The 12,771-nt window shown below is 36.5% G+C and overlaps 1 protein-coding gene across 14 annotated transcripts in view; it reads right to left on the reverse strand.

Annotated features, from left to right (window-relative positions):
- The window catches only part of LOC122559093 (contactin-4-like), a 2,514,776-nt gene that overhangs the window by 772,199 nt on the left and 1,729,806 nt on the right, over positions 1–12,771 (reverse strand). For all 14 annotated transcript variants that reach the window (XM_087994461.1, XM_087994471.1, XM_087994472.1 and 11 more), the window contains one exon: positions 10,526–10,621. In XM_087994461.1, the coding sequence (XP_087850587.1) occupies positions 10,526–10,621 (96 nt within the window). The remainder of the gene's footprint in view (positions 1–10,525; positions 10,622–12,771) is intronic.

Genomic DNA, 12,771 nt, shown 5'->3' on the forward strand with positions numbered 1-12,771 from the left:
AAAATTCGGAATTTAAAATTGGAAAAAAAAACCTTCTCAAAGGAACTCTATGTGGCATCTCCAGTTCATCTTGCCTGTTTTTCTTTTCTTCAAGATCAACTGTAGCCATTTTGGAGAGGCAAAAAATAATCTCTTGTATAGATGCATTCTTCCATATCAAGTGCTCCTGTCGCTCAGCTGATGGAATTGTCAGGATTTGGAAATAATGAGTCATGTTAGAATTCAATGCAATGTTACCATTACTCCTAGAATACTGTGAAAGTATTAACAAGGAAGCCTTTTTTTAAAAAAAATCTGCTGGCGCAAGATGTGACAGGCAAATTTATTACTGCCTATTTTGGCAAATCCCTATCAATTACTTAAATACCTCAAGGTTCACAGTAGCTAATGAATACAAATACGCCATTGTCCGTTTTTCAGTTATATTATCAAAGTCTAAGTTAATTAGTATGTTGCAAATTAACTCATTATTAGTTAAACCACGAAAGTAACATCTTGTAAACAACAATTCAGTTGGAAATGTGTTTGGGACCATGTTATAACCTGAGAATTCACATAATATTAAAATTAAAGGCCAACTGGCCTATGGAGATGATCTATCTTTAATATCTAATTATAGTTAATTGTGCATATAAATATATATGAGAGCATTATTGGCAGAGGTTTGCATGGGCTGTTCATATTCTGTTGTTGCAGCTTCACCACAAGTGTAGCAGAAATCGTACATAAAATCATAAGCAAGGAATTGTGGCATAGTTCCAGTGATATGACAGTGGCAGAGAGGGAGCAGCTCCATGAAACCTCCTGGCCTGTCTTCAAATGGAAATATAATATTTGAATCATATCATGACGTGCATTTCTGTGGTTCTCATGAGGAAAGAACTACACAGATGCCTTTAAAATTTAAGATTGCAGAAGGACAGTGTTTCATTGTCCATTACCTAAAAAGTACATCAACTACCACTAAATTTGCATTCAAATATCAAGAATTTTGAGATCAAAACTTAATTTCTTTATCTGTCATCTTACTAATGAGTAAGTATGAACTTAACAGAATGGAGTATCTTTTATTTTAACTGCAAAACCTGCTAGCTGATAACATTTGAACTATCAGATTTGAAATTAATACAGCTGACCAATAGAACACAATATTAGTTTCAAAAACAATTCTTGTTAAAACTTCATTTGTGCAGTGTGATTCAAACTATTCGTCACAACTAAAATTCCTAACACTAAGACCATCAGTGGAATTAAAATATGCTCTGACTTAATTTGCATTTTAAAATAATTATTCCCTCCAAGACATTTTTGGCTAAATTCCAGAATGACAAAATGTCATAAATCATTCAATGAAGTATCTGTAATACATGAGATGTGTTGCCATTGTCACTTAACAGGCAGTATACTGTTTTCTGGCTATGAACACTGTCTCCTTTCATTTTATTCATAAGACAGAACCCCCAAAACCCACACAATTTGAGTATATCAACAGAGCAGAAAAAAAGTTTTCCAGAATGAGCTCTCTGCAAATGGAGGAAAGCTTTTGTCCTAATTTGGTGAATTTTGTTTAAAGGCTTTTTTATTTCATTTTCAAATCAATTATGAGAGGCTGGAATATGTTGAACCTTCAATAATTTGTAGTAAATATGGAGTTGTCCATGACTTTTTAGTTAAGCACAGGCTTGTCAATAACAAGGGCTCTCTATGAAGTTGAAATGAATATACTTGCTTTAAAAAGTATTTATTTCATGAAATGTGGGCATCAATCAAAGTCAACATTTATTGCCAATTGCTGATTATATTTAAACTGTGTGGATTGCTGAGGTGTTTCAGAGGCCAGTTAAGAGTCAGTTAGATTCTTGTAAGTCTGGAGTTGCATGGAGGTCACACCAGAAAAGGATGGCAGATTTCCTTCCTGCAAGTCCATTCATGAACTAGATGGATTGTTATGACAATTGCTAATAGTTTCATGGTCACCATCGCTGAAAGCAGTTTTATATATTTAACCACCTGTCATGGCGGTATTTGACCCATGTCTGCTGATCATTATGACAGTCGTTGAAATGACTAGTCCAGTAACATTACCATTATGTGAACATTTCAGCAGATCATTGGGAGTTACTGCCATAAAATAACACAATCTGTGACCTTCAGTATCTATCAGGCTCCTTGAAACAATTTAGATTAGATTAGATTCCCTACAGTGTGGAAACAGGCCCTTCAGCCCAACCAGTCCACACAGACCCTCTGAAAAGTAACCCACCCGGACCCATATCCCTCTGACTAATGCACCTAACACTATGGGCAATTTAGCATGGCCAATTCACCTGACCTGTACATCTTTGGACTGTGGGAGGAAACCGGAGTACCCAAAGGAAACCCATGCAGACACGGGGAGAATGTGCAAACTCCACACAGACAGTCACCCGAGGCAGTAATTGAACCTGGGACCCTAGTGCTGTGAGGCGGCAGTGCTAACCACTGAGCCACCGTGCCACCCATGACAGTTATGACTTCAGCTGTCAGGACTCTCAACTTGGAAATTACATCTCCAAGCACATCTCAGTTATTCAGCTCTTTCTTCTTCGACAACCCAGTTTAACCAACATCTTGGTCAGAGTTGTTGGTTTTATCAGTGGCAATGTGTTGTATTTTGCTGAATATCAATTTTTGTTTTCAGAATATTCCTCAGAAGCACCTGAGGATGTTTACAATGTTTAAAATACAGCATCCTGACTTGAGATATACATCATCTTTCCTTTTTATCATTCAATCAAATTCTGAGCATCCACATCCAAATATCTTTATGGGAGCATAGCTGCAGTCGACAGAGAACCACAAGCATTCTCTTTTCATGGACAGCTTAAAATGCGCAATAAATACTATCTTTGTGGACACATCAACATTTCAAGAATTGTTTTGAAGAAATAATATTTTTGCAACTTATTAAAATTCGCATTTTCTATTTATAATTTAATCAACTAATGAAGTCCAACTATTACCTCTCAATGGGTTGGGCAAAATTTATAATAAGACATATCTTGCAATTGGGCAAATAGCGTACTTTTCACTGGCTATTGCACAAATATTCTCTCTCTCACCTGAATGAGCTGGATGATACAAACTATAATGCTATGTTAGCTCCTAAGTTTGAAGTACTTAAATAATTAACCTTTGCTCTTTATGATTTGCAATTTTTTGATTACAAAGAGGAAAATCAGCCCATCTTCCCAACACTAACTGTTTGAAAGAGCACAAGAACAGCATTGATTTTTTTTTTAAATTTAAAATGGAAGGTGAAAGTTTGGACATGGCTGTATTGGAGAGAATAATTTCTTTTTGCAATTTGAATTAAAAGTTAACCAGTAGCATATTCACTTATTTGTTACACAAGTCTGTCCAACTTCTGAGAAACTGGATTTTATATTTTTAAGAGACATACTGGCTCCAGTTGACTTTAGGTTAAAACAAAAATTGCTTAACAATGGCTTTCTTGTTAAGTTTGTAATGGACCAGGACAGACACCTCGAAACATTTCAAGAAGGTAGCCCAGAGTCTAATTTTGCCAGTTTTTTTTAAGCAGTTGTACAATGGATATCTCAGGAGTGATTCAGCTGGTCAAACCACCTAGTTATAAACAAACAGAATTTATTTACAAGATTACAGAATGAAACACAAACAAAAGAGAACAAAGTGCAGAATAATATAAACAAAAGAGAACAAAATGCAGAATAACTTAACTATCTGAAAACCCAACAGGTTATCCCAGCGTAATGATGTTTTTCCCTGTACTTGCAACAATCCCCATGAATGCCCCTTGGCATAAAACGTAAAATCAAACACAGAGTCTTACATGAGAGACATCAGAAAGAGAGCACCAGCTTGGACCTGCTTCTTTGGGTCCAGTAACTTTCTCAACACTACTGCTAAAATCCAAACCAAACCAGAGAGAAGTTGAGCTGGGAGAACTGGCCACTCCTCTTTCATTGCACAAGTGTTTTTTTTCAAAAGCTCAAAAACCTGTTGTCTGAGGCAGTATCTGTTAGCTATAATCAAACTGGCCCTAAACCCTTCAACCTAGACTTTTCAGAGTCTGTATCTTTTACGATCTCTATGAATAAAAATCAAGGACAACATAACCTTGTTCAAGGAGCAGCTTCATCATAAGTTGCAGTTTATCATAGAACTAGGTAGAATAGTTACACTCAGACCTCCAAAATGCCTGCAAGCCAAGACTGGACTCTCCTTCAGAGAACAGAAAAGAAACAACACTCAAGACTCTGAAAAGAAGAGCGCTTAATCAAGCACAAACTTCAGCCCAACTGACTGAGTACAAAATTGAGGATCGCTATGCTTGACAGCATTGTAATATCATCACTATATCACAAGAACTTAGAAAATGGCATTGTGTTCCATCCTTGGATTCTTGGCCACCAGAACTACCTGTGATTTTCACCCTATGGTATTGATGCAAAAATGTATTTTCTAAACTATGCTGAAGAGGAGCCACATCAGAATCAAAACATTTACTCTGCTTCTCTCTCCACAGATGCTGCCAGGCTGACTGAATTTCTCCAGCATTTTCTATTCTTATTTCAGTTTTCCAACATCTGTAGTATTTTCTTTTTATTTGTCAGACTTATTTGTAAATGCATGTTCATGTGTCAAGCTTTAGGGAGGGTATAATTTAAGTTTGCACTCTGATCATTAATCAATTTTATCATGTATGAAAGGAAAAATTTGCTCACAATCAAATCAAGCATTGTTGCTCATTGAATGTCTGAACCTTGAGAGAAGCCACAGAAATATCAGAGATATTGGATTATGGAAGGTGATCGATACACTCAAGTCAGGCATGATTTGTTACGCAAAGACAAATTGTAGTCTATAGTGCAATCAGACCTGATAACATCTATATGACTTCATACGAACTGTACATTAAAATTAGATAGGCATACCTATGTAGTGATGAGTTAATTGTACTCTTATTTTATGCATGATATAAACCTAATCAATTCAAATGATTTGATTTAAATAACTATACACGGCTCAATTGGTATATGTTAATTTCTTGTAACAAAATACAAGAGTATAACTATCTCTACAATCTGTTGTTCTGGATCTCCAGTATATCAGTTTTACATATGCTGGAACCCCTGGCTATAGCTAAGTTAGGAAGGCAATTTAACACTCTACTGATCTCTCCGGTCACTCTCTAAAGAGAGTAATCAGGCTACTATCAGACTTCAAAAAGTTCTTGCAACAGAAGCCAAAAATGTCAAATTCTTATTCTTACCCATTTTTCCTGGTTATAGCTTAATATTACTGGTTACTCTTAAGGAAATCTCACATCTACACAGTTCAGCAACAAAAATCTGCTGTTCTTGAGAACTGTTTCAATGTTTTGGAAAAGATAGGGGCAAAACACATGCATCTTTCTTGATCCATCATTGTTCTATCTCTTAATCCCTTCTTTCCTATTCCTTACCATGAACCATCAAATGTTTCTTCATCAAGGTACCTTCACCAATGTCCTCACTCAACCTCTTTCTTATTTGATTTCTCATTCAACCTCCTTTCAATATTCATCATATTCTGTTACTTGCATTCACTGCTCTCCTGTAAACTCTTACAGGCTCCCTTCAGATAATCCCCAATTCATATTTACAACCATCTGATCTTATGTGCCCTCTCCACTCCTACTGTGCTCAATCATTTTTGAATAGGTCCTTGCATCATTCCCCAATATCCTCTTCCCTTACTCAACTCTCCTTTAGTCTCTATTTTTCTCCCATTAAAATTCTCTCCCAATTCAATTGTCTATGCACTTTCAATTGACCTTCCCCTCAATGAATCTCATTTATCATCATGACCACTCACCCCAACCTGACCCAGCTAGTTCTCCCCACCACACGACTACACTCCTCAACAACCTAACCACTTCCCATTGCATGTTACCCACACACTTACCTGACACAGATACATATTTCATTCAGTTAGCCACCTCCAACCTATCACTTACCCACTCTCTCAGCATCCTGTGGCACATCTCACTGACATACCAACTTCCCTCTCACCACCCACTTACCCATTTAATTATTTATCCTTCAAAACCACTGACTCCTTACCCACCTCATTAACTTATCCCGGCGTTATGGATCAGACCATTCTCACTCAAAATATATTAAGACAACAGCTTAGACCCTAGGTTTATCTTATTTTCAAGATGAGTACCAGCCACTGTGTTGTGGATGCAATTCAATTGGTCAAACTACACGTCTTGAAGCAAAACCTACGTTATTCATACACTATAGTTAAAATACAACAAAAGAAATTTTGAATAATTTAACTATATTGGAAAAGTTAATAGAATAATACATTATCTAACTACTAAACTGCAACTGTTTCAATTTGGTGGCATACCATAAACATATCCTTGGCAAAGGCAAATTCAATAAAATAGATTGTCTCACATACAATTCTAGCAGCAGGAAGAGAACCCCCAGTTTTTGATTATAACAGAGAAAGGAAAAACAGCTTCCACATCCAGCTTCAAGATCCCCGCAACAACTACTAAAGAAACTCAAACTAAAAATCTAGGTTCTGAGGGAGATTGATCTTGCCCATTCAGGCTGTTTCTGTTCTCCTATCTTAACACCTCTCTTCAACAAAAAGGATAAAGTACACCTCTTAAAGCCATAATATCCTCACACCAGCACCCATTTAACACTCTTTTATTCACTCATCCGCATATTCTTTTACATTAATACTGGACCTTTAAACTCACCATACAAATGTCCTCACTATTCCAACTCATGTTTGTTGACTTAACCTATTTCTCAAGTTAGTTAATTGATGTTACAGTAAATTTCCAATTTGCAATATTTGATAATTATGTCAGTGTAAAACATACCTTGAAAACAGGTTTTTTTCACATTACATTTATTACCTTTAGAAAGAAGTACCATAACAGAATCCAATTAATTTACAACAGAAAGATATCACGGAGAGTAATTAGTTTCCTTCAAAATCCTAACTTGTATCAATATCAATGATAATTTTAAAAGGAATTTTTTTTAAAGGAAGGTTAAAAAACAACAAATGTTAATTAAAAGCACATGAAAGCTAATTATAAGATGCTATTCTTTCCACATAATATATGCAATTGATTATGTTAGGCAAGAATGCACAAGAAAATTCTCCCAGAATGAATTGTTTTATTAACAGGGCTTATCAAATATAAATGAGGTTTCACACAATGCATCTATCTATTCAGAAGTCATTTTTAGAAATTTGTTGTAAAACATTGCTGCAGAATCTCACTACTGTTGCAATTTATTTGCATATATTTACATTCAGATATCCAAAATTTTGATTCTTAGCCTTGGAAGACTTTCAAAATGTCAAACTAAGTCCAGTTTTAGGGCCAGTTTAGTTCCTTTGTTTCTCTAATCGCCATTATTCATCCCTGATTATTGGATTTGTAATGAGCAGGGTCCAGTGAGAAAAATGCTGACTTCAGTGCACAGATGGTGACAAATTAACAACTGTTGAGCACTATCTTATTCATGAGATCTGAAATGATTTTTTAGATTCTTGGGCACTGAGCTCCACCTCTCTTTTTTCAGCAATTGAATAACTTTGTAACACCAAACGAGTGATGCACTGTTGGCTCAAACAATCATTGGCCTGAAAATCTGATGGTGCCATTGCACTATTGAAACAGTCAGAGAGACACTTCTGTCACCTGAAGTCTGATCTTGGCTCAAGCACCTGTGAACTTTGAGTTATAGCTCTGCCATTATGGGGCAGGAGCATTCTCTGATAAAGCACTGAGGAACACCTCAGAGTACTTGAGACAGCTTGCAGAGCTCAACACAAATTCAATGCCAATTTTAGTGTCAATACCAGAAAAGGCATTGGCACAAAGCCATTACTATTTGTGAGCCATATTTTTATGCTGCCCTCCTGACACTATATTAGCACTTCCGAGGATGTGTTAACCCAATTACTGTCAAGTTATACAGAGATAACTGAAAATGGCCTCTAAAGGTTTCAGGTTAACTCTTGTCACAATCTTGGGAATTAACTAATACCATTTGGTCAGTATTCTGTCCAGGACCAATTTTGCTGTGCAGCTCTCTTTCTTCAAGGCACCTGATGTGAGCCAGGCCTCTTCAATACCCACTTATACAAATGTCAGGATACAGGACCAAAGAGACTATGACCTGCAGTGTCAAAGCAACCTATTCAGAAGTCTTTCCAGATCTCAACTGACTTGAACATCAGTCAGGAGAAAATTATGATACAGCAGTGCTACAAACCATGACTGGCATTTCTTACAAATATCACCACAGCACATAACAACTAAGAGAAACACACAGGTCACTGACATAGATATAGCAGGATTTCAACAATACTGATGTGCACAATAAAACCACATATAAAGCCTATTATTTGGAAGTAAATGTGTTATTTGTGCCTTCGGGTTTGTTTGCTGTTCAGATAACAATTGGACATGCAGTTCCTTTGATCTACTGTATTCTTCCCCAATGTACTGTAAGCAGGCCCTATCTGAACCATAATTGAAGGAGTGGAGTAATCAAGACAGGTGGCTCTTTTATCTGTACAGGACACAGACAGTATTTTCCTGGTTCTTAAAAAAATCCACATAAGTCTGAGCCTGTTTAGAAAGGAAATTTCCTCATTGGTCATTCTCTCCTTTGTTGTAACCTCATTTGGAGGTCCTTGTCATTTTCTCAACATCCCATTGACATTCCACTGATGCATGAGGATGGCTGTAATCATTTTAGGAAGACCATTTCTGAAACCACAGAATTAAAACAGGCCTTGAATGGAAATTGGTCAAATGCAGATTATTATTTTCAGTAGGACAGAGGAATTTTCTCTGACTAATCAATTCAAAGTTTCTCATACGAAGATTACAGACAATTCATGCCTCTGAACTCAACCACCTTTTGACTTCAGAAGTTAAACATCTGTTCTCCAAGATTAACTTCAATTGTGTACAATTGTAGCACAAGGTATAAATTATTGGCATGGGGCTTTGTCGTCCTACAATTATTCACATTTGTAAATCACTTGTATTGGAATTTATCAAGTGCATTAGAATAGGAATGTCTGAAATTACTGATTTATATCAAACTTCCAGTACCCAAATTCCAGAACTATACCATTGCCATGACTGTGTGCCAGAACCCAGATATACTGTGGACATTTTAAATTTCTAGTTTCAACGTGTGTTCTTTTTCTTCTTAAAAGCAGGCTGATAAAGCCAAAATTGACTGGAGAGGGAAACACGTTGGCTGTCTGGAAAGAGGGACCCACAGAACCTTACATCGAACAATAATCCATCATAGGGAGGAAGTGGCAAGTTAAAACAGGTTGGACTGTGATCGTTTATGATCACACAGAAGCTGATGGTCTCCAGCTGAACAGTGAGCCACAATGTACAGATCATGTTCCAAACTGCAAACATATTTTGTGCTTTCACTTCAAGAATACACAGGACAAGGGTTTAAAAGAAGTTTCAACTCAACTGGAAGATGCTAGTGAGACTGACTGTTCGCGTGTGTACCAGTCTGGGTTTGAGCATGAAAGAGCTGAAAAAGTTACAGTTGAAGAATTTGCAATTGTCACCTGTGCTTCAGGTAAAGGAAGACCTTTCAGTCCAAGTGTTGCAAACCAGAAAAAAAGGAAACAGGGCAACAAAAGGAGTCTTCCCCATCCTGGATATTAGAATTATTAAATGCTGGATTGAGGACGGATGAACTGGGTCCTCTTCTCTTTTTGCTCACCCTGTTGGTTGCCACATGCTTGATTTAAAAATGGATCCTTTCCCTTGTGGATACCTCTGTCCCAGACCAAAACGAACTTGCGGTTTAAAAGGAGTCAAGTTGACCAGATGTCAAAAGGAACCAGAATTTAAAAATCTCAAGCCAACAGGCAAAATTAAGCATTGTGAAACCAACTATTTAATGCCAATGCAATCATTCAGGTGCATTTTATGGCTACAATATGCAACTATCAAGTCTTGGTGAATAATTCAGAGATTGATCCATGCATCTATTTTTAATACTTTAACACTTTTGGACTCACTCTTTATTTCTAATCTGTGTGTATGTGTGTCAGATTACGAATTCCTCTTGCATATAGTAATCAATAAACTCACTCTTTGTGAACTCAAGAACGTCTGGTTAACTTGACTCCTTTTAAAACACAAGTTCATTTTGGTCTGGGACAAAAGGTAACAATAAGAGAAAGGTTCTGTTTTTAAATCAACCATGTGGAAACCAACGGCGGTGGGCTTAAAAGAGAAGAGGACCCAGTTCATCCCTCCTCAGTCCAGCATTTAACAATCTGGGATAACCCATCTGGAACTGAAACAAATTGGGAAATCTCACCTCGGGTCTGAACACTTCCTCTGCACCAAACAATATTACAATGTCCAAAATGTTGAACTCCCTGAACTAATCTACCAGCAAATTAATACAATAATGAATACCTGTAGAATGTGGTGGAGGGCCACAAAGCAACACAACTCCTTGTCCCTCTCGGACAGACACGTTATTTCTTGATTTTCCTTTGAAGCTTTCAAGATCTGCACAAGAATACAAGAGAATACCATTTGTAAACTCATGCAACTGTGAAGTTAAATATTGTTATTTTTATTGATAAGCATTCTAAAAATAGTTTAAAGAACATGGAAAAGACATGACACATTGGTGTGAAATATTAAAAATCTTGCGTTACAATGAGCACTCTCTTTGTGCAACCTGTCACACTTTATTCTGACTTACCAACACCAATATGCATTATCAAGTGCAATTCTAATGCACTTGATAATGGTGTTCGAGATCAGTGTATCAACATCAGAAACAAATGTAATGCACACATCATGCTATGTTAAGTTTGTTAAAAATACATGAGCATTCACAACATTAAATCAGGGATACCAAAAGTCCAGTGAGGAAATTACACGGTACGAATAATGACAGAACCTGGAATTTTCCAATTACACATGCTGTTTGAAGTTTGTTCATTATGGGTTGATGGTGCAATGTCTTTAGTTAGCTGCATGAATAACATCCAGAATTCCTATTCTTCATTGCTATCTAATGATTTTTTTTCCCTGTAGGTATGCATTGAGCAATAAGAATTTCTGACTTCATTTCGATGGCCCCAAGGGAAATTGAATAATAAATACACTGATTGTTCAGGTGTGTGCACACAGGCTGACTTCTTCAGTGGATTCGCTACAGTAATATCCCTTGATTCCCCATTCATGTTAAGGTTGAGATGTACTGATATATTTCTTCCTTTAATTTGTTTATGTCTTATGACCAGGAAACTCTTCCATCACTGAGTCTTTCTTATGTGTGACATTACCTTGAAATATTTTCATTCCATTCTACGACTGAAGAGGTATTACAATTTGATAAAACAAACAAATTCAGGGACTTATGCAATTAATCTGAGAACTGAAAGACCTACGAGTGAAGGAAAATAATTCTTTGAAATTTGCATCACAGGTAAACAGATATTTAGCATGTTTGCCTTCATTGCTCAGACCTTTGACTATGGGAATTGGGATGTCATGTTGAGATTTTATCGGATGTTGATAAGGCTTCCTTTGGAGTACAGTGTACAGTTCTGGTCATTCTATTATAGGAAAGATATTACTAAACTGGAGAGGGTTCTGAAAGGATTTACCAGAATGTTACAGGAATTGGGTTATAAAAATGGGCTGGAGCGTCGGCGTTTGAGGAGTGACATTGTTGAGGTTTTTAAAAGTATGAGAGGCATAGCTAGGGTGAATAGCAAAGGTCTTTTTCTTAAGAAAGGTGGAGGGTGGGGTGGAGTTCAAAACTAGTGGGGGCACATTTTTAAATGAGAAGAACGATTTAAAAAGGACATGAGGGCAATTTTTTAAAAATTTAGACAGTGGTTCATGTGTGGAATGAACTGCCAGAGGAAGTGATGGATGCAGGTATAGTTACAACATTTAAAAGACATTTGGATAAGTACATGAATAGCAAAGGTTTGGAGAGATATGAAGCAAACACAGGCAGATGGAACTAGCTTAGTTGGTGAACATGGTTGGCATGGACTAGTTGGACTGAAAGGTCTGTTTCCACGCTGTATGACTCTCTGACTCTAAAACATCAAGGCCATTCAGTACATTATAAACTTCAATCCAGCTTGCTTAATAAAAATAAATTATTTACTTCTTTGCCATATATTTTTTTCAATGTTCCAATTATTTAATCTAAATGAAATATGTTTTAAACAAAATAATGTTTTGATCATATTTATGGTATTATAACATTAAAGAATTCAGACAGTAAGCTTATTAAATTATGTATGAATTCTCTATGATTTAACCAGATCATTCATTACACTGTCATCCTATTTTATTCTGAACTGAAGGTTTTCTCATCATACAGCCTGCATAATTTTACATTGACGGTCATATTTAATCTTTCCTACTGCCTAAACTTATGTGTTGCTAAAACTCTCGCTTATGCCTTCGCCACATCCGGACTCCACTTTTCTGAAACACACTTTCTCTTGTTTCATCCCCAGACAACACAAACTCATCTAAACCTTTGCTGTCTATTTCCCATCTCCCATTAATTTGTACTCACCCAAACTCCTGTGATAGTTAAGCTTCATTAGCACCCATTCTTCCAGACCTCCAATTTAAAATTCTCAGCCTTATAAGAAATTTCAGCATTATTGCCCTTTTGA

This window comes from Chiloscyllium plagiosum, unplaced genomic scaffold, assembly GCF_037043375.1.
Source record: "Chiloscyllium plagiosum isolate Xiang-an unplaced genomic scaffold, Cpla_swu_hap1 HiC_scaffold_14, whole genome shotgun sequence".
Taxonomy (NCBI): domain Eukaryota; kingdom Metazoa; phylum Chordata; class Chondrichthyes; order Orectolobiformes; family Hemiscylliidae; genus Chiloscyllium; species Chiloscyllium plagiosum.